Source organism: Hyperolius riggenbachi, chromosome 8 (assembly GCF_040937935.1).
Source record: "Hyperolius riggenbachi isolate aHypRig1 chromosome 8, aHypRig1.pri, whole genome shotgun sequence".
NCBI classification, from domain to species: Eukaryota; Metazoa; Chordata; class Amphibia; order Anura; family Hyperoliidae; genus Hyperolius; species Hyperolius riggenbachi.
The window spans coordinates 296,826,912-296,849,387 of NC_090653.1; the positions used below are offsets into that span (position 1 = coordinate 296,826,912).

At 51.8% G+C, this 22,476-nt stretch overlaps 1 protein-coding gene across 3 annotated transcripts in view; it reads left to right on the plus strand.

Annotated features, from left to right (window-relative positions):
- Nucleotides 1–22,476, plus strand: part of RALGPS1 (Ral GEF with PH domain and SH3 binding motif 1) — a 574,444-nt gene that overhangs the window by 146,082 nt on the left and 405,886 nt on the right. For all 3 annotated transcript variants that reach the window (XM_068249198.1, XM_068249199.1, XM_068249200.1), the window contains exon 6: nucleotides 11,067–11,150. In XM_068249198.1, coding sequence (XP_068105299.1) covers nucleotides 11,067–11,150 — 84 coding nt within the window. The remainder of the gene's footprint in view (nucleotides 1–11,066; nucleotides 11,151–22,476) is intronic.

The following is a 22,476-nucleotide window of genomic DNA, read 5'->3' on the forward strand; positions in this document are numbered from 1 at the left end:
GCTGTATACACTGAGCACACCGGGGGCTGTCCTCTCTCCCTGCATGCTGTATACACTGAGCACACCGGGGGCTGTCCGCTCTCCCTGCACGCTGTATACACTGAGCACACCAGGGCCCTCCGCTCTCCCTGCATGCTGTATACACTGAGCACACCGGGGGCCCTCTGCTCTCCCTGCATGCTGTATACACTGAGCACACCGGGGGCTGTCCACTCACCCAGCACACTGTATACACTGAGCACACCGGGGGCCCTCCGCTCTCCCTGCATGCTGTATACACTGAGCACACCGGGGGCTGTCCGCTCTCCCTGCACACTGTATACACTGAGCACACCGGGGGCCATGTCCGCTCTCCCTGCACGCTGTATACACTGAGCACACCGGGGGCCGTGTCCGCTCTCCCTGCACGCTGTATACACTAAGCACACCAGGGCCCTCCGCTCTCCCTGCACACTGTATACACTGAGCACACCGGGGGCTGTCCGCTCTCCCTGCATGCTGTATACACTGAGCACACCGGGGGCCCTCTGCTCTCCCTGCACGCTGTATACACTGAGCACACCGGGGGCCCTCTGCTCTCCCTGCACGCTGTATACACTGAGCACACCGGGGGCCCTCTGCTCTCCCTGCACGCTGTATACACTGAGCACACCGGGGGCTGTCCACTCTCCCTGCATGCTGTATACACTGAGCACACCGGGGGCCGTCCGCTCTCCCTGCATGCTGTATACACTGAGCACACCGGGGCCCCTCTGCTCTCCCTGCATGCTGTATACACTGAGCACACCGGGGGGGCTCTGCTCTCCCTGCACGCTGTATACACTGAGCACACCGGGGGCCCTCTGCTCTCCCTGCACGCTGTATACACTGAGCACACCGGGGGCCCTCTGCTCTCCCTGCATGCTGTATACACTGAGCACACCGGGGGCCCTCTGCTCTCCCTGCATGCTGTATACACTGAGCACACCGGGGGCCCTCTGCTCTCCCTGCACGCTGTATACACTGAGCACACCGGGGGTCCTCTGCTCTCCCTGCACGCTGTATACACTGAGCACACCGGGGGCCCTCTGCTCCCCCTGCATGCTGTATACACTGAGCACACCGGGGGCCCTCCGCTCTCCCTGCACACTGTATACACTGAGCACACCGGGGCCCTCCGCTCTCCCTGCACGCTGTATACACTGAGCACACCGGGGGCCCTCCGCTCTCCCTGCATGCTGTATACACTGAGCACACCGGGGGCTGTCCGCTCTCCCTGCACACTGTATACACTGAGCACACCGCGGGCCCTCTGCTCTCCCTGCACGCTGTACACTGAGCACACCGGGGGCCCTCCGCTCTCCCTGCACGCTGTATACACTGAGCACACCGGGGGCCCTCCGCTCTCCCTGCACGCTGTATACACTGAGCACACCGGGGGCCCTCCGCTCTCCCTGCACGCTGTATACACTGAGCACACCGGGGGCCCTCCGCTCTCCCTGCACGCTGTATACACTGAGCACACCGGGGGCCCTCAGCTCTCCCTGCATGCTGTATACACTGAGCACACCGGGGGCTGTCCGCTCTCCCTGCACACTGTATACACTGAACACACCGCGGGCCCTCTGCTCTCCCTGCACGCTGTATACACTGAGCACACCGGGGGCCCTCTTCTCTCCCTGCACGCTGTATACACTGAGCACACCGGGGGCCCTCTGCTCTCCCTGCACGCTGTATACACTGAGCACACCGGGGGCCCTCTGCTCTCCCTGCACGCTGTATACACTGAGCACACCGGGGGCCCTCAGCTCTCCCTGCATGCTGTATACACTGAGCACACCGGGGGCTGTCCGCTCTCCCTGCACACTGTATACACTGAACACACCGCGGGCCCTCTGCTCTCCCTGCACGCTGTATACACTGAGCACACCGGGGGCCCTCAGCTCTCCCTGCATGCTGTATACACTGAGCACACCGGGGGCTGTCCACTCTCCCAGCACGCTGTATACACTGAGCACACCGGGGGCCCTCAGCTCTCCCTGCATGCTGTATACACTGAGCACACCGGGGGCTGTCCGCTCTCCCTGCACACTGTATACACTGAGCACACCGGGGGCCCTCAGCTCTCCCTGCACGCTGTATACACTGAGCACACCGGGGGCCCTCTTCTCTCCCTGCATGCTGTATACACTGAGCACACCGGGGGCTGTCCGCTCTCCCTGCATGCTGTATACACTGACCCCCCCCCCCAGTTATGGGATGTCCCCCGCTCTGCCTGCACCCTACAGGGAAGGTGATGCTGTACCGCCAGGGGGGACCTATTCCTACAGGGTAGCCCTGATGAAAAGGTGGTGCAGGATGCCATTTTCCTGCTCAGATCCCTCGTGTCTGCCTCATGCGCTATCCAAGGAGAAAGACATTTCACCGCTCCAACAGAGTGACTTCTCATGTTGTAATGAGGTGATTTCTGACATTTCATGCCGGAGACCAGAGGTTAAAGACACCACCTTACACCCAGGAGACCTACACCCGGGAGACCAGGGGATAAATACACCTCCTTACATCCAGGAGACCAGGGGATAAAGACACCACCTTACACCCAGGAGACCAGGAGATAGACACCACCTTACACCTGGGAGACCAGGGGACAAAGACACCACCTTACACCCGAGAGACCAGGGGGATAAATACACCACCTTACACTCGGGAGATCAGGATAAAGACACCACCTTACACCCGAGAGACCAGGGGGATAAAGACACCACCTTACACTCGGGAGACCTGGGGATAAAGACACCACCTGACACGGGGGAGACCAGGGGATAAATACACCACCTTTCACCCGGGAGACCAGAGGATAAAGATACCACCTTACACCCGTAAGACCAGGGGATAATGACACCATCTTACACCCAGGAGATCGGGGGTTAAATACACCACCTGACACCCGGGAGACCAGGGGATACACAGGGAATACAGACACCACCTTACACCCGGGAGACCAGGGAATAAATACACCACCTTACACCCAGGAGACCTGGGGATAAAGACACCACTTTACACCTGGGAGACCAGGGGACAAAGACACCACCTTACACCCGGGAGACCAGGGGATAAATACACCACTTTACACTCGGGCGACCAGGGGATAAACACACCACCTTACAGTACACCCAGGTGACCAAGGGATAAAGACACCACCTTACACCCAGGAGACCAGAGGATACAGACACCACCTTACACCCAGGAGACCAGGGGATAAAGACACCACCTTACACTCGGGAGATCAGGGGTTAAATACACCACCTGACACGGGGGAGTCCAGGGGATAAAGACACCACCTTACACCCGGGAGACCAGGGGATAAAGACACCGCCTTACACCCAGGAGACCAGGGGACAAAGACACCACCTTACACCCAGGAGACCAGGGGACAAAGACCCCATCTCACACCTGGGAGATCAGGGGATAAAGACACCACCTTACACCCGGGAGATCAGGGGTTAAATATACCACCTGACACCCGGGAGACCAGGGGATACAGACACCACCTTACACCCGGGAGACCAGGGGATAAAGACACCACCTTACACCCAGGAGACCAGGGGATAAATACACCACCTTACACCCAGGATACCAGGGGATACAGACACCAACTTACACCTGGGAGACCAGGGGATAAAGACACCACCTTACACCCAGGAGACCAGGGGATAAAGACACCACCTTACATCGGGAAGACCAGGGGATAAAGACACCACCTTACACCGGGAAGACCAGGGGATAATGACACCATCTTACACTTGGGAGACCAGGGGATAAAGACACTACTTTAAACCCGGGAGACCAGGGGCTAAAGACACCACCTTACACCCGGGAGATCGGGGGTTAAATACACCACCTGACACCCGGGAGACCAGGGGATACACAGGGGATACAGACACCACCTTACACCCGGGAGACCAGGGGATAAATATACCACCTTACACCCGGGAGACCAGGGGATAAATATACCACCTTACACCCGGGAGACCAGGGGATAAAGACACCACCTGACACCCGGGAGACCAGGGGATAAATATACCACCTTACACCCGGGAGACCAGCGGATAAAGACACCACCTGACACCCGGGAGACCAGGGGATAAAGACACCACCTTACACCTGGAAGACCAGGGGATAGACACCACCTTACACCTGGGAGACCAGGGGATAAAGACACCACCTTACACCCGAGAGACCAGGGGATAAACACCACCTTACACCTGGGAGACCAGGGGATAAATATACCACCTTACACCCGGGAGACCAGGGGATAAAGACACCACCTGACACCCGGGAGACCAGGGGATAAATATACCACCTTACACCCGGAAGACCAGCGGATAAAGACACCACCTGACACCCGGGAGACCAGGGGATAAAGACACCACCTTACACCTGGAAGACCAGGGGATAGACACCACCTTACACCTGGGAGACCAGGGGATAAAGACACCACCTTATACCCGAGAGACCAGGGGATAGACACCACCTTACACCTGGGAGACCAGGGGATAAATATACCACCTTACACCCGGGAGACCAGGGGATAAAGACACCACCTTACACCCGGAAGACCGGGGGATAGACACCACCTTACACCCGGGAGACGAGGGGATAAAGACACCACCTTACACCCGGAAGACCAGGGGATAGACACCACCTTACACCCGGGAGACGAGGGGATAAAGACACCACCTTACACCACGGAGACCAGGGAATAAAGACACCATTTTACACCCGGGAGATCAGGGGATAAAGACACCACCTTACACCTGGGAGACCAGGGGATAAATACACCACCTTACACCCAAGAGACCAGGCGATAAATATACCACCTTACACCCGGGAGACCAGGGGATAAAGACACCACCTTACACCCAGGATACCAGGGGATACAGGCACCAACTTATACCCGGGAGACCAGGGGATAAAGACACCACCTTACACCACGGAGACCAGGGAATAAAGACACCATCTTACACCCGGGAGACCAGGGGACAAAGACACCACCTTACATTCGGGAGACCAGGGGATAAACACACCACCTTACAGTACACCCGGGAGACCAAGGGATAAAGACACCACCTGAAACCTGGGAGACCAGGGGTTACAGACACCACCTGACACCCGGGAGACCAGCAGATAAATGCACCACATTACACCCAGGAGACCAGGGGATACAGACACCACCTTACACCCAGGAGACCAGGGGATACATAGTTACATAGTTATTTTGGTTGAAAAAAGACATACGTCCATCGAGTTCAACCAGTAACCGACACCACCTTACACCCGGGAGACCAGGGGATAAAGACACCACCTTACAGTACACCCAGGAGACCAAGGGAAAAAGACACCACCTTACACCCGGGAGACCAAGGGATAAAGACACCACCTGAAACCCGGGAGACCAGGGGATACAGACACCACCTCACACTCGGGAGACCAGCAGATAAATGCACCACATTACACCCAGGAGACCAGGGGATACAGACACCACCTTACACCCAGGAGACCAGGGGATAAAGACACCACCTTACACTCGGGAGATCAGGGGTTAAATACACCACCTGACACGGGGGAGACCAGGGGATAAAGACACCACCTTACACCCGGGAGAGCAGGGGACAAAGACACCATCTCACACCGGGGAGATCAGGGGATAAAGACACCACCTTACACCCGGGAGATCAGGGGTTAAATACACCACCTGACACTCGGGAGATAAGGGGATACAGACACCACCTTACACCCGGGAGACCAGGGGATAAAGACACCACCTTTCACCTGGGAGACCAGGGGATAAATACACCACCTTACACCCAGGATACCAGGGGATACAGACACCAACTTACACCCGGGAGACCAGGGGATAAAGACACCACCTTACACCCGGGAGACCAGGGGATAAAGACACCACCTTACACCCGGGGGACCAGGAGATAAATACACCACCTTACCCCCGGGAGACCTGGGTATAAAGATACCATCTTACACCCGGGAGACCGGGGGATAAAGACACCATCTTACACCTGGGAGACCAGGGGATAAAGACACCACCTTACACCCGGGAGACCAGGGGATAAATACACCACCTTACACCTGGGAGACCAGGGGATAAAAACACCACGTTACACCCTAAAAACCAGGGGGATAAATACACCACCTTACACCCAGGAGACCAGGGGATAAAGACACCACTTTACACCCGGGAGACCAGGGGATAAATACATCAGCTTACACCTCAGATAAATACACCACCTTACACTTGGGAAACCAGTGGTTGCCATATGAGTTTCTGTTTTTAAGTCACCTGTCCCATGTGTCTTCGGTCTTCACGGCTCCTCTGCCGCTGCTGCCACCACCGCTCACTCCACTGCACAATATGCTTGCTTCACTGCATGGGACGCTCTCTCCACTGCACAGGGCACTTGCTTCACTGCACTGGACGCTCACACCACTGCACGGGATGCTTGCTGCACTGCACGGGACAATCGCTCCACTGCACGGGACGCTCTTGCATGGGATGCTAAACATCCTGTCATTAGCCTAGGGCAAGGGAAGTGGAAGTTTTTTATGAATGTATGGTGTGATCACAGAGATTTCCAGCATGCTGATCACATGAAGTGATCACATGGCCTTCCCAGAATGCAGCTATGAAGCACTTCCTCCTTCCTTAGCCTAGGCGGGGTGCAGGAGCAGGCACTTCCTGTCTAGTACATTTTCCAGAATGCAGCCATGAAGCACTTCCTCCTTCCTTAGCCTAAGCGGAGTGCAGGAGCAGGCACTTCCTGTCTAGTACATTTTCCAGAATGCAGCCATGAAGCATTTCCTCCTTCCTTAGCCTAGGCGGGGTGCAGGAGCAGGCACTTCCTGTCTATTACATTTTCCAGAATGCAGCAATGAAGCATTTCCTCCTTCCTTAGCCTAGGCGGGGTGCAGGAGCAGGCACTTCCTGTCTAGTACATTTCCCAGAATGCAGCTATGAAGCATTTCCTTCTTCCTTAGCCTAGGCGGGGTGCAGGAGCAGGCACTTCCTGTCTATTACATTTCCCAGAATGCAGCTATGAAGCATTTCCTCCTTCCTTAGCCTAGGCGGGGTGCAGGAGCAGGCACTTCCTATCTAGTACATTTCCCAGAATGCAGCTATGAAGCACTTCCTCCTTCCTTAGCCTAGGCGGGGTGCAGGAGCAGGCACTTCCTGTCTAGTACATTTCCCAGAATGCAGCTATGAAGCACTTTCTCCTTCCTTAGCCTAGGCGGGATGCAGGAGCAGGCACTTCCTGTCTAGTACATTTCCCAGAATGCAGCTATGAAGCACTTCCTCAGTCCTTAGCCTAAGCGGGGTGCAGGAGCAGGCACTTCCTGTCTAGTACATTTCCCAGAATGCAGCTATGAAGCACTTCCTCAGTCCTTAGCCTAAGCGGGGTGCAGGAGCAGGCACTTCCTGTCTAGTACATTTCCCAGAATGCAGCTATGAAGCACTTTCTCCTTCCTTAGCCTAGGCGGGATGCAGGAGCAGGCACTTCCTGTCTAGTACATTTCCCAGAATGCAGCTATGAAGCATTTCCTCCTTCCTTAGCCTAGGCGGGGTGCAGGAGCAGGCACTTCCTGTCTAGTACATTTCCATGAATGCTCCTATGAAGCACTTCCTCAGTCCTTAGCCTAAGCGGGGTGCAGGAGCAGGCACTTCCTGTCTAGTACATTTCTCAGAATGCAGCTATGAAGCATTTCCTCCTTCCTTAGCCTAGGCAGGGTGCAGGAGCAGGCACTTCCGGTCTAGTACATTTCCCAGAATGCAGCTATGAAGCACTTTCTCCTTCCTTAGCCTAGGCGGGGTGCAGGAGCAGGCACTTCCTGTCTAGTACATGTCCCAGAATGCAGCTATGAAGCACTTCCTCCTTCCTTAGCCTAGGCGAGGTGCAGGAGCAGGCACCTACTGTCTAGTACATTTCCCAGAATGCAGCTATGAAGCATTTCCTTCTTCCTTAGCCTAGGCGGGGTGCAGGAGCAGGCACTTCCTGTGTAGTACATTTCCCAGAATGCAGCTATGAAGCACTTCCTCCTTCCTTAGCCTAGGCGGGGTGCAGGAGCAGGCACTTCCTGTCTAGTACATTTCCCAGAATGCAGCTATGAAGAACTTCCTCCTTCCTTAGCCTAGGCGGGATGCAGGAGCAGGCACTTCCTGTCTAGTACATTTCCCAGAATGCAGCTATGAAGCATTTCCTTCTTCCTTAGCCTAGGCGGGGTGCAGGAGCAGGCAGTTCCTGTCTAGTACATTTCCCAGAATGCAGCTATGAAGCACTTCCTCCTTCCTTAGCCTAGGCGGGGTGCAGGAGCAGGCACTTCCTGTCTAGTACATTTCCCAGAATGCAGCTATGAAGCACTTTCTCCTTCCTTAGCCTAGGCGGGATGCAGGAGCAGGCACTTCCTGTCTAGTACATTTCCCAGAATGCAGCTATGAAGCATTTCCTCCTTCCTTAGCCTAGGCGGGGTGCAGGAGCAGGCACTTCCTGTCTACTACATTTCCAAGAATGCTCCTATGAAGCATTTCCTTCTTCCTTAGCCTAGGCGTGGTGCAGGAGCAGGCACTTCCTGTCTAGTACATTTCCCAGAATGCAGCTATGAAGCATTTCCTCCTTCCTTAGCCTAGGCGGGGTGCAGGAGTAGGCACTTCCTGTCTACTACATTTCCAAGAATGCTCCTATGAAGCATTTCCTTCTTCCTTAGCCTAGGCGTGGTGCAGGAGTAGGCACTTCCTGTCTAGTACATTTCCCAGAATGCAGCTATTAAGCACTTCCTCCTTCCTTAGCCTAGGTGGGGTGCAGGAGCAGGCACTTCCTGTCTAGTACATTTCCCAGAATGCAGCTATGAAGCACTTGCTCAGTCCTTAGCCTAAGTGGGGTGCAGGAGCAGGCACTTCCTGTCTAGTACATTTCCCAGAATGCAGCTATGAAGCACTTCCTCAGTCCTTAGCCTAAGCGGGGTGCAGGAGCAGGCACTTCCTGTCTAGTACATTTCCCAGAATGCAGCTATGAAGCACTTTCTCCTTCCTTAGCCTAGGCGGGATGCAGGAGCAGCCACTTCCTGTCTAGTACATTTCCCAGAATGCAGCTATGAAGCATTTCCTCCTTCCTTAGCCTAGGCGGGGTGCAGGAGCAGGCACTTCCTGTCTAGTACATTTCCATGAATGCTCCTATGAAGCACTTCCTCAGTCCTTAGCCTAAGCGGGGTGCAGGAGCACGCACTTCCTTTCTAGTACATTTCTCAGAATGCAGCTATGAAGCATTTCCTCCTTCCTTAGCCTAGGCGGGGTGCAGGAGCAGGCACTTCCTGTCTAGTACATTTCCCAGAATGCAGCTATGAAGCACTTTCTCCTTCCTTACCCTAGGCGGGGTGCAGAAGCAGGCACTTCCTGTCTAGTACATTTCCCAGAATGCAGCTATGAAGCACTTCCTCCTTCCTTAGCCTAGGCGAGGTGCAGGAGCAGGCACCTACTGTCTAGTACATTTCCCAGAATGCAGCTATGAAGCATTTCCTTCTTCCTTAGCCTAGGCGGGGTGCAGGAGCAGGCACTTCCTTTATAGTACATTTCCCAGAATGCAGCTATGAAGCACTTCCTTCTTCCTTAGCCTAGGCGGGGTGCAGGAGCAGGCACTTCCTGTGTAGTACATTTCCCAGAATGCAGCTATGAAGCACTTCCTCCTTCCTTAGCCTAGGCGTGGTGCAGGAGCAGGCACTTCCTGTCTAGTACATTTCCCAGAATGCAGCTATGAAGAACTTCCTCCTTCCTTAGCCTAGGCGGGATGCAGGAGCAGGCACTTCCTGTCTAGTACATTTCCCAGAATGCAGCTATGAAGCACTTCCTCCTTCCTTAGCCTAGGCGGGGTGCTGGAGCAGGCACTTCCTGTCTAGTACGTTTCCCAGAATGCAGCTTTGAAGCACTTCCTCCTTCCTTAGCCTAGGCGGGATGCAGGAGCAGGCACTTCTTGTCTAGTACATTTCCCAGAATGCAGCTATGAAGCACTTCCTCCTTCCTTAGCTTAGGCGGGGTGCAGGAGCAGGCACTTCCTGTCTAGTACGTTTCCCAGAATGCAGCTATGAAGCACTTCCTTAGCCTAGGCGGGGTGCAGGAGCAGGCACTTCCTGTCTAGTACATTTCCCAGAATGCAGCTATGAGGCACTTCCTCCTTCCTTAGCCTAGGCGGGGTGCAGGAGAAGGCACTTCCTGTCTAGTACATTTCCCAGAATGCAGCTATGAAGCACTTCCTCCTTCCTTAGCCTAGGCGGGATGCAGGGGCAGGCACTTCCTGTCTAGTACATTTCCCAGAATGCAGCTATGAAGCACTTCCTCCTTCCTTAGCCTAGGCGGGGTGCAGGAGCAGCCACTTCCTGTCTAGTACATTTCCCAGAATGCAGCTATGAAGCACTTCCTCCTTCCTTAACCTAGGCGGGGTGCAGGAGCAGGCACTTCCTGTCTATTACATTTCCCAGAATGCAGCTGTGAAGCACTTCCTCCTTCCTTAGCCTAGGTGGGGTGCAGGAGCAGGCACTTCCTGTCTAGTACATTTCCCAGAATGCCGCTATGAAGCATTTCCTTTTTCCTTAGCCTAGGCGGGATGCAGGAGCAGGCACTTCCTGTCTAGTACATTTCCCAGAATGCAGCTATGAAGCACTTCCTCCTTCCTTAGCCTAGGCGGGATGCAGGAGCAGGCACTTCCTGTCTAGTACATTTCCCAGAATGCCGCTATGAAGCACTTCCTCCTTCCTTAGCCTAGGCGGGATGCAGGAGCAGGCTACTGTCAAGTACATTAAGGAAGAACTATGAGAAGTTAGAGCGACTCATTGGTTATTACTCACAGGACCCCCTGTCATGTCACAAGTAAGCAGACATAACCTGGCCCTAATAACCTGCTGCACAAAGAGGAATATATTCCCCATTCTGTGATGATCTGCCTGTCTATGCTCCTGGGTGCCATAAAATGTCTTCCTGTGTGATCGTGGTGGATGGGTAAACTGATTTGCTTGTTTTCTGTCTACAGGAGTTGGCCAGCTGTGGGTGGAACAGGAAGGAGAAGCATAGCCTCGCCCCAAACGTAGTGGCCTTCACAAGACGGTTCAACCAGGTATGGAGACTCCTTCTGTCCTTGTTTAGTCAATTCACTGGTGAGCGCAGGCTTCTGAGGCATTTCATCGCTGCCACAAGCAGCTTCTTTACTTCCAACTGAAAGAATAACCATAAATATTGTACATGGGCGTTGGGTATTCTTCACTCCCTCCAGATAAGTGTCTTTGTGTTCATTCACATCATGCGAACGGAAGAAGCCACTTGTAGCAGTGAGGAAATGTCTGGACGAGGAGAGCTGCTGAGAGGAATCTGTCTTCTTATGGCCGCCCCATGACCTGCAGGAACGAGATCCTCCACAGACGCGGCGCAGAGCTGCATGTGGAACGTATCACCGATCTATAATGGATTTCTGTTTATCGTTTCTCTATTCGTTTCCCTCTTACAGCTCTGCGGAAACTCCATTACCGAAAATATATGTTTGTGTAATCCTTTAGAAGAAAGCGCTGAGCTAACCTTTTTCCTTACTTCCAGCAATCGGCCGGCGTTGTATTCCGCGTTACTATGACATCGGGATATAACAGTGTACATATATCTCGCGTCACGCAATGGAAACACCGCGCTGTATAAAGTGACTTCCATATAATAAGCATGGCGAGAATAATGGAAAGAAAACCAATGTATTCGTGCGCTCACTCAATTAATGTCCCAGTATTAGTAGTATCATTAACCAGTCTATTACTTAACCAGCAAAAGAGTTCTCTGGATCGCAGCGTCAGTCACCAAGCATAAGATGTATTCCAATAAATTTCCACCACGACACTGCGCTCACAGCTTCAGAGTTGTCTTGTTCAAAAGTTGTCACTCAAACATACAAGGGAAAACAAAGAGACATAGCATAATACTGTTTGGACTTATATCTCCTTCCCAAACACCATGTGCTCTAAATAATTTTCTAGTGTGCCTCCTCCGGCATGCAGGGTCTCACAGGTCCTCACCATATAGCGTGGCCGCCAAATCACAGACAGCTATACACATCTAATGTTACCACCGAATGTCACAGTGCTCTTCCTGCTATCCCAACCACCAGTACACGTGGACTCTCACCTATTCACATTGCCATCCACATTATAAGACAGCAAACTCGCTTATTGCATAGCCTCAACAGTCGTCTCCCCGCAGATGGATCCACATCAGAGCAGATAGTTCATAGCACCTATCAAACTGAAAGGCCTCTCATAGCGTAAAACCGTATGTTTATTTAAAAAATTAAAACAGAGTGCACTCACATGATCCGAAGTTTAACAAGCATAACAACGCCCCTGATGAGTGCGCATGCACGAAACGCGTAGGGCGGAGCTACGGGTGTGGAGAGAGCTGGCGAGGAGGACATTGATTTTATGTTATGCTTGTTAAACTTCGGATCATGTGAGTGCACTCTGTTTTAATTTTTTAAATAAACATACGGTTTTACGCTATGAGAGGCCTTTCAGTTTGATAGGTGCTATGAACTATCTGCTCTGATGTGGATCCATCTGCGGGGAGACGACTGTTGAGGCTATGCAATAAGCGAGTTTGCTGTCTTATAATGTGGATGGCAATGTGAATAGGTGAGAGTCCACGTGTACTGGTGGTTGGGATAGCAGGAAGAGCACTGTGACATTCGGTGGTAACATTAGATGTGTATAGCTGTCTGTGATTTGGCGGCCACGCTATATGGTGAGGACCTGTGAGACCCTGCATGCCGGAGGAGGCACACTAGAAAATTATTTAGAGCACATGGTGTTTGGGAAGGAGATATAAGTCCAAACAGTATTATGCTATGTCTCTTTGTTTTCCCTTGTATGTTTGAGTGACAACTTTTGAACAAGACAACTCTGAAGCTGTGAGCGCAGTGTCGTGGTGGAAATTTATGAGAATAATGGAAACACCGCGCTGTATAAGTGACTTCCATATAATAAGCATGGCGAGAATCACATGATAATTAGGCCTAGAGCGGTTTATATTCTGCAGAAATGCACAGCAGCCAATCAGAAGTCAGCTTTCATCTACCTGTCCACAACAAGCTGCATTCTGATTGGTCTTTCCCGGATACTTTATACATTACTGCTCTTTATCTTGATTTTACAATGAGCTGGTTTTATAACTAGAAAAGCAAAGTATCATATTTGCTTTTCCTTTAAAATGATTTATTGTGCAAATGGTGCCCTCCGTTTTGGCATGTTTGTAAGGATGTGACATCACCAGAGACAGGTCATTCCATGCAGGCAGCAGAAAGGAGGGGCGTGTGTGAGGAGCAGTTATCCAATAGCTGGGCTTGTCTGGTGTGACATCACCAGAGGTAAATCACTCCATGCAGGCAGCAGAGAGGAGGGGCGTGTGTGAGGAGCAGTTATCCAATAGCTGGGGTTGTCTGGTGTGATATCACCAGAAGTAAATCACTCCATGCAGGCAGCAGAGAGGAGGGGCGTGTGTGAGGAGCAGTTATCCAATAGCTGGGGTTGTCTGGTGTGATATCACCAGAGGTAAATCACTCCATGCAGGCAGCAGAGAGGAGGGGCGTGTGTGAGGAGCAGTTATCCAATAGCTGGGGTTGTCTGGTGTGATATCACCAGAGGTAAATCACTCCATGCAGGCAGCAGAGAGGAGGGGCCATGTGTGAGGAGCAGTTATCCAATAGCCAGGCTTGCCTGGTGTGACATCACCAGAGGTAAATCACTCCATGCAGGCAGCAGAGAGGAGGGGCGTGTGTGAGGAGCAGTTATCCAATAGCTGGGGTTGTCTGGTGTGACATCACCAGAGGTAAATCACTCCATGCAGGCAGCAGAGAGGAGGGGCATGTGTGAGGAGCAGTTATCCAATAGCCAGGCTTGTCTGGTGTGACATCACCAGAGGTAACTCACTCCATGCAGGCAGCAGAGAGGAGGGGCGTGTGTGAGGAGCAGTTATCCAATAGCTGGGGTTGTCTGGTGTGACATCACCAGAGGTAAATCACTCCATGCAGGCAGCAGAGAGGAGGGGCCATGTGTGAGGAGCAGTTATCCAATAGCCAGGCTTGTCTGGTGTGACATCACCAGAGGTAAATCACTCCATGCAAGCAGCAGTGAGGAGGGGCCATGTGTGAGGAGCAGTTGTCCAATAGCCGGGCTTGTCTGGTGTGACATCACCAGAGGTAAATCATTCCATGCAGGCAGCAGAGAGGAGGGGCATGTGTGAGGAGCAGTTATCCAATAGCTGGGGTTGTCTGGTGTGACATCACCAGAGGTAAATCACTCCATGCAGGCAGCAGAGAGGAGGGGCATGTGTGAGGAGCAGTTATCCAATAGCCAGGCTTGTCTGGTGTGACATCACCAGAGGTAAATCATTCCATGCAGGCAGCAGAGAGGAGGGGCATGTGTGAGGAGCAGTTATCCAATAGCCAGGCTTGTCTGGTGTGACATCACCAGAGGTAAATCATTCCATGCTGGCAGCAGAGAGGAGGGGCGTGTGTGAGGAGCAGTTGTCCAATAGCCGGGCTTGTCTGGTGTGACATCACCAGAGGTAAATCATTCCATGCTGGCAGCAGAGAGGAGGAACATGTGTGAGGAGCAGTTGACCAGTTGTCCAATAGCCGGGCTTGTCTGGTGTGACATCACCAGAGGTAAATCATTCCATGCAGGCAGCAGAGAGGAGGGGCGTGTGTGAGGCCAGTTATCCAATAGCTGGGCTTGTCTGGTGTGACATCACCAGAGGTAAATCACTCCATGCAGGCAGCAGAGAGGAGGGGCGTGTGTGAGGAGCAGTTATCCAATAGCTGGAGTTGTCTGGTGTGACATCACCAGAGGTAAATCACTCCATGCAGGCAGCAGAGAGGAGGGGCGTGTGTGAGGAGCAGTTATCCAATAGCTGGGGTTGTCTGGTGTGACATCACCAGAGGTAAATCACTCCATGCAGGCAGCAGAGAGGAGGGGCCATGTGTGAGGAGCAGTTATCCAATAGCCAGGCTTGCCTGGTGTGACATCACCAGAGGTAAATCACTCCATGCAGGCAGCAGAGAGGAGGGGCGTGTGTGAGGAGCAGTTATCCAATAGCTGGGGTTGTCTGGTGTGACATCACCAGAGGTAAATCACTCCATGCAGGCAGCAGAGAGGAGGGGCGTGTGTGAGGAGCAGATATCCAAAAGCCAGGCTTGTCTGGTGTGACATCACCAGAGGTAAATCACTCCATGCAGGCAGCAGAGAGGAGGGGCGTGTGTGAGGAGCAGATATCCAAAAGCCAGGCTTGTCTGGTGTGACATCACCAGAGGTAAATCACTCCATGCAGGCAGCAGAGAGGAGGGGAGTGTCTGAGGAGCAGTTATCCAATAGCCAGGCTTGTGTTATGTGAGCTGAACAATGCAAAGAGAGAATAGCATTGGGGCATTCAGTGGACAAGTTGAGGAAAAGCTTTTTGCTTTTCTGTCTTCCAGCAGATTTCACAGCCACTCGCACAGCATACTGGTAACTGCTTATTGGTGTCTGCACTGCAGTGCTGCCATACATAACACACATTAATCTGTAGGACTGCAAGATATAGCCTGCTTATTGATTTCAGTGTCATTTATCATCAAGCGATCAGTCTTAGTGTCCTTATGTAAACTCTGGTCATAGCAGAGAAGTTCAGACTTCATTGTGGAACTGTAAGCAGCTTCCACAATTCCACCGAGTCATTTTAAGATATTTCTGCCCTGCTAGACTTGCCCACATGGAAACCTTGGTGGTGTGAGGATAGCTGGCACATGAAAGGGCAAACACGCAAGTTCCCATCCTCATCTCCATGGCTGATCAGCATCACCTCAGCCTATCTCGCTGCACGTGACTGTCATCGCAGAACGTTCTGTATCCCTTATCACTATTGAACTCTAAAGAGGAGAATTGTGCTTTGCCATCTAGGTGGTTTTCTGTGTGCTCGATGGAAGGCTTCCTGTTTGCTCGCACAGTGCCAACTGTAAAGTCTGGTGGTGGAAGGATATTGATTGTTGAATGACACCTTTCCATCATTTCAGCAATGGATTTCAGCATTCAGCTGGTCTCTGTCCCTCTCAATACTGTAAAGTACAGGGTGTGTTATTTATATGGATACACCTTAATACAATGGGAATGGTTGGTGATATTAACTTCCTGTTTGTGGCACATTAGTATATGTGAGGGGGTAAACGTTTCAAGATGGGTGGTGACCATGGCGGCCATTTGAATCCAACTTTTGTTTTTTCAATAGGAAGAGGGTCCTGTGACACATCAAACTTATTGGGAATTTAACAAGTTAAACAATGGTGTGCTTGGTTTTAACGTAACTTTATTCTTTCATGAGTTATTTACAAGTTTCTGACCACTTATAAAATGTGCTGGCCGTTGTGTTAGATTGTCAATGCAACCCTCTCCTCCCACTCCTCACACACTGATAGCAGCACCACAGGAGAAATGCTAGCACAGGCTTTCAGTATCCGTACCCTCTTCTCCCACTCCTCACACACTGATAGCAACACCGCAGGAGAAATGCCAGCACAGGCTTCCAATATCCGTACCCTCTTCTCCCACTCCTCACACACTGATAGCAGACCACAGGAGAAATGCTAGCACAGGCTTTCAGTATCCGTACCTTCTTCTCCCACTCCTCACACACTGATAGCAACACCGCAGGAGAAATGCTAGCACAGGCTTCCAGTATCCGTACCCTCTTCTCCCACTCCTCACACACTGATAGCAACACTGCAGGAGAAATGCTAGCACAGGCTTCCAGTATCCGTACCCTCTTCTCCCACTTCTCACACACTGATAGCAACACCGCAGGAGAAATGCTAGCACAGGCTTCCAGTATCCGTACCCTCTTCTCCCACTCCTCACACACTGATAGCAGCACCGCAGGAGAAATGCCAGCACAGGCTTCCAGTATCCGTACCCTCTTCTCCCACTTCTCACACACTGATAGCAACACCGCAGGAGAAATGCCAGCACAGGCTTCCAGTATTCGTACCCTCTCCTCCCACTCCTCACACACTGATAGCAGCACCACAGGAGAAATGCCAGCACAGGCTTCCAGTATCCGTACCCTCTTCTCCCACTCCTCACACACTGATAGCAACACCGCAGGAGAAATGCCAGCACAGGCTTCCAGTATCCGTACCCTCTTCTCCCACTCCTCACACACTGATAGCAACACCGCAGGAGAAATGCTAGCACAGGCTTCCAGTATCCGTACCCTCTTCTCCCACTCCTCACACACTGATAGCAGCACCACAGGAGAAATGCTAGCACAGGCTTTCAGTATCCATACCTTCTTCTCCCACTCCTCACACACTGATAGCAGCACCGCAGGAGAAATGCCAGCACAGGCTTCCAATATCCGTACCCTCTTCTCCCACTCCTCACACACTGATAGCAACACCGCAGGAGAAATGCCAGCACAGGCTTCCAGTATCTGTACTCTCTTCTCCCACTTCTCACACACTGATAGCAACACCGCAGGACAAATGCTAGCACAGGCTTCCAGTATCCGTACCCTCTTCTCCCACTCCTCACACACTGATAGCAACACCGCAGGAGAAATGCCAGCACAGGCTTCCAGTATCCGTACCCTCTTCTCCCACTCTTCACACACTGATAGCAGCACCACAGGAGAAATGCTAGCACAGGCTTTCAGTATCCGTACCCTCTTCTCCCACTTCTCACACACTGATAGCAGCACCACAGGAGAAATGCTAGCACAGGCTTCCAGTATCCGTACCCTCTTCTCCCACTCTTCACACACTGATAGCAACACCGCAGGAGAAATGCCAGCACAGGCTTCCAGTATCCGTACCCTCTTCTCCCACTCTTCACACACTGATAGCAGCACCACAGGAGAAATGCTAGCATAGGCTTTCAGTATCCTTACCCTCTTCTCCCACTTCTCACACACTGATAGCAACACCGCAGCAGAAATGCCAGCACAGGCTTCCAGTATCCGTACCCTCTTCTCCCACTCTTCACACACTGATAGCAACACCGCAGGAGAAATGCCAGCACAGGCTTCCAGTATCCGTACCCTCTTCTCCCACTCCTCACACACTGATAGCAACACCGCAGGAGAAATGCCAGCACAGGCTTCCAGTATCCGTACCCTCTTCTCCCACTCCTCACACACTGATAGCAACACCGCAGGAGAAATGCCAGCACAGGCTTCCAGTATCTGTACCCTCTTCTCCCACTCCTCACACACTGATAGCAGCACCGCAGGAGAAATGCCAGCACAGGCTTCCAGTATCTGTACCCTCTTCTCCCACTCCTCACACACTGATAGCAACACCGCTGGAGAAATGCCAGCACAGGCTTCCAGTATCCGTACCCTCTTCTCCCACTCCTCACACACTGATAGCAACCCTGCAGGAGAAATGCCAGCACAGGCTTCCAGTATCTGTACCCTCTTCTCCCACTCCTCACACACTGATAGCAACACTGCAGGAGAAATGCTAGCACAGGCTTCCAGTATCTGTACCCTCTTCTCCCACTCCTCACACACTGATAGCAACCCTGCAGGAGAAATGCCAGCACAGGCTTCCAGTATCCGTAGCCTCTTCTCCCACTCCTCACACACTGATAGCAACACGGCAGGAGAAATGCTAGCACAGGTTTCCAGTATCCGTACCCTCTTCTCCCACTCCTCACACACTGATAGCAACACCGCAGGAGAAATGCCAGCACAGGCTTCCAGTATCCGTACCCTCTTCTCCCACTCCTCACACACTGATAGCAACACGGCAGGAGAAATGCTAGCACAGGCTTCCAGTATCCGTACCCTCTTCTCCCGCTCCTCACACACTGATAGCAACACCGCAGGAGAAATGCCAGCACAGGCTTCCAGTATCTGTACCCTCTTCTCCCACTCCTCACACACTGATAGCAACACCGCTGGAGAAATGCCAGCACAGGCTTCCAGTATCTGTACCCTCTTCTCCCACTCCTCACACACTGATAGCAACACCGCAGGAGAAATGCCAGCACAGGCTTCCAGTATCCGTACCCTCTCCTCCCACTCCTCACACACTGATAGCAGCACCGCAGGAGAAATGCCAGTACAGGCTTCCAGTGTCCGTACCCTCTTCTCCCACTCTTCACACACTGATTGCAACACCGCAGGAGAAATGCCAGCACAGGCTTCCAGTATCCGTACCCTCTTCTCCCACTCCTCACACACTGATAGCAACACTGCAGGAGAAATGCCAGCACAGGCTTCCAGTATCTGTACCCTCTTCTCCCACTCCTCACACACTGATAGCAACACCGCAGGAGAAATGCCAGCACAGGCTTCCAGTATCCGTAGTTTCAGGTGCTGCACATCTCGTATCTTCACAGCATAGACAATTGCCTTCAGATGACCCCAAAGATAAGTCTAAGGGGGTCAGATCGGGAGACGTTGAAGGCCATTCAACTGGCCCACGATAACCAATCCACTTGCCAGGAAACTGTTCATCTAGGAATGCTCGGACCTGACACCCATAATGTGGTGGTGCACCATCTTGTTGGAAAAACTCAGGGAACGTGCCAGCTGCAGTGCATAAAGAGGGAAACACATCATCATGTAGCAATTTTGCATATTCAGTGGCCTTGAGGTTTCAATTGATGAAGAATGGCCCCACTATCTTTATACTCCATATACCACACCATACCATCATTTTTTTTGTTCCAACAGTCTTGGAGGGATCTATCCGATGTGGGTTAGTGTCAGACCGATAGCGGTGGTTTTGTTTGTTAACTTCATTTTTTACATAAAAGTTTGCCTCATCACTGAACAAAATCTTCTCTGTAAACTGAGGGTCCGGTTCCAATTTTGTGAGTAGCTAATATCCGCCGAAGGGATGTTCGACTAATGCCACATTAGTGACAGATGTCATGCATCCACATTTTGGCAAATCCAACACTGAACCAGTTTTATGAAACTTAGCAAGCAGTTTGCTAACTGTAGAATGGGAGATGGGTGGTCTCATAGGGTGTCTTGCATTGAAATCTGCTGCAATGACCCGGTTACTGCGTTCACCAGACATCAACACAATTTGTGTCCGCTCCTCACGTGTCAACCTTGACGACCTGTCAATGGCTGTAAACAAAGAGAAACTTTTAAATAACTCATGAAAGAATAAAGTAACGTTAAAACCAAGCACACCATAGTTTTTCTTGTGAAATTCCCAATAAGTTTGAGGTGTCACATGACCCTCTTCCTATTGAAAAAACAAAAGTTGGATTCAAAATGTCCGACTTCAAAATGGCCACCATGGTCACCACCCATCTTGAAAAGTTTCCCCCCTCACATATACTAATGTGCCACAAACATGAAGCTAATATCACCAACCATTCCCATTTTATTAAGGTGTATCCATATAAATGGCCCACCCTGTAGAAGACAGAGTTGGCTGCGTTACTGAAACTTCCTTTTTTTATACATAGAAGAAAGTGGCCAGAAACCGCAGCTCTGTATGTGGACCTTCTATGCGATGCTGTAATCACACATCTGGCAGCGGGGGTGGATGGAGGAACATCATTACGTCATTTCCCTCTGCTCCTTCTAACTACCGTATGAAGCAGTGACTGGGTCATGGAAGAGGTCATACATTCTGTGCCCCACTTTCCCCAACATAGAAACGTACAGCATTCATGAAAGAGGTCACATATCCCCAACATACAAACACGCAACATTCCAGGGGTCATGTATCCCATGCACCCACTTCCCCAACTGTCTGAGGAAAGTCAGTGATTGCTGCGTCTGTATGATGGAAGTCAGTGATTGCTGCGTCTGTATGAGGGAAGTCAGTGATTGCTGCGTCTGTATGAGGGAAGTCAGTGATAACTGCGTCTGTATGAGGGAAGTCAGTGAGTGCTGCGTCTGTATGAGGGAAGTCAGTGATTGCTGCGTCTGTATGAGGAAAGTCAGTGATTGCTGCTTCTGTATGAGGGAAGTCAGTGATTGCTGTGTCTGTATGAGGGAAGTCAGTGATTGCTGCGTCTGTATGAGGGAAGTCAGTGATAACTGCGTCTGTATGAGGGAAGTCAGTGATTGCTGCGTCTGTATGAGGGAAGTCAGTGATTGCTGCGTCTGTATGAGGGAAGTCAGTGATAACTGCGTCTGTATGAGGGAAGTCAGTGATTGCTGCGTCTGTATGAGGGAAGTCAGTGATTGCTGCGTCTGTATGAGGGAAGTCAGTGATTGCTGCGTCTGTCTGAGGGAAGTCAGTGATTGCTGCGTCTGTCTGAGGGAAGTCAGTGATTGCTGCGTCTGTATGAGGGAAGTCAGTGATTGCTGCGTCTGTCTGAGGGAAGTGAGTGATTGCTGCGTCTGTCTGAGGGAAGTCAGTGATTGCTGCGTCTGTCTGAGGGAAGTCAGTGATTGCTGCGTTTGTCTGAGGGAAGTCAGTGATTGCTGCGTCTGTCTGAGGGAAGTCAGTGATTGCTGCGTCTGTATGAGGGAAGTCAGTGATTGCTGCGTTTGTCTGAGGGAAGTCAGTGATTGCTGCGTCTGTCTGAGGGAAGTCAGTGATTGCTGCGTCTGTATGAGGGAAGTCAGTGATTGCTGCGTCTGTCTGAGGGAAGTCAGTGATTGCTGCATCTGTATGAGGGAAGTCAGTGATTGCTGCGTCTGTATGAGGGAAGTCAGTGATTGCTGCGTCTGTCTGAGGGAAGTCGGTGATTGCTGCGTCTGTCTGAGGGAAGTCAGTGATTGCTGCGTCTGTCTGAGGGAAGTCAGTGATTGCTGCGTTTGTCTGAGGGAAGTCAGTGATTGCTGCGTTTGTCTGAGGGAAGTCAGTGATTGCTCTTTCTGTCTGAGGGAAGTCAGTGATTGCTGCGTCTGTATTAGGGGAGTCAGTGATTGCTGCGTTTGTCTGAGGGAAGTCAGTGATTGCTGCGTTTGTCTGAGGGAAGTCAGTGATTGCTCTTTCTGTCTGAGGGAAGTCAGTGATTGCTGCGTCTGTATTAGGGGAGTCAGTGATTGCTGCGTTTGTCTGAGGGAAGTCAGTGATTGCTGCGTCTGTATGAGGGAAGTCAGTGATTGCTGCGTCTGTCTGAGGGAAGTCAGTGATTGCTGCGTCTGTATGAGGGAAGTCAGTGATTGCTGCGTCTGTATGAGGGAAGTCAGTGATTGCTGCGTCTGTCTGAGGGAAGTCGGTGATTGCTGCGTCTGTCTGAGGGAAGTCAGTGATTGCTGCGTCTGTCTGAGGGAAGTCAGTGATTGCTGCGTTTGTCTGAGGGAAGTCAGTGATTGCTGCGTTTGTCTGAGGGAAGTCAGTGATTGCTGCGTCTGTATGAGGGAAGTCAGTGATTGCTGCGTCTGTATGAGGGAAGTCAGTGATTGCTGCGTCTGTATGAGGGAAGTCAGTGATTGCTGCGTCTGTATGAGGGAAG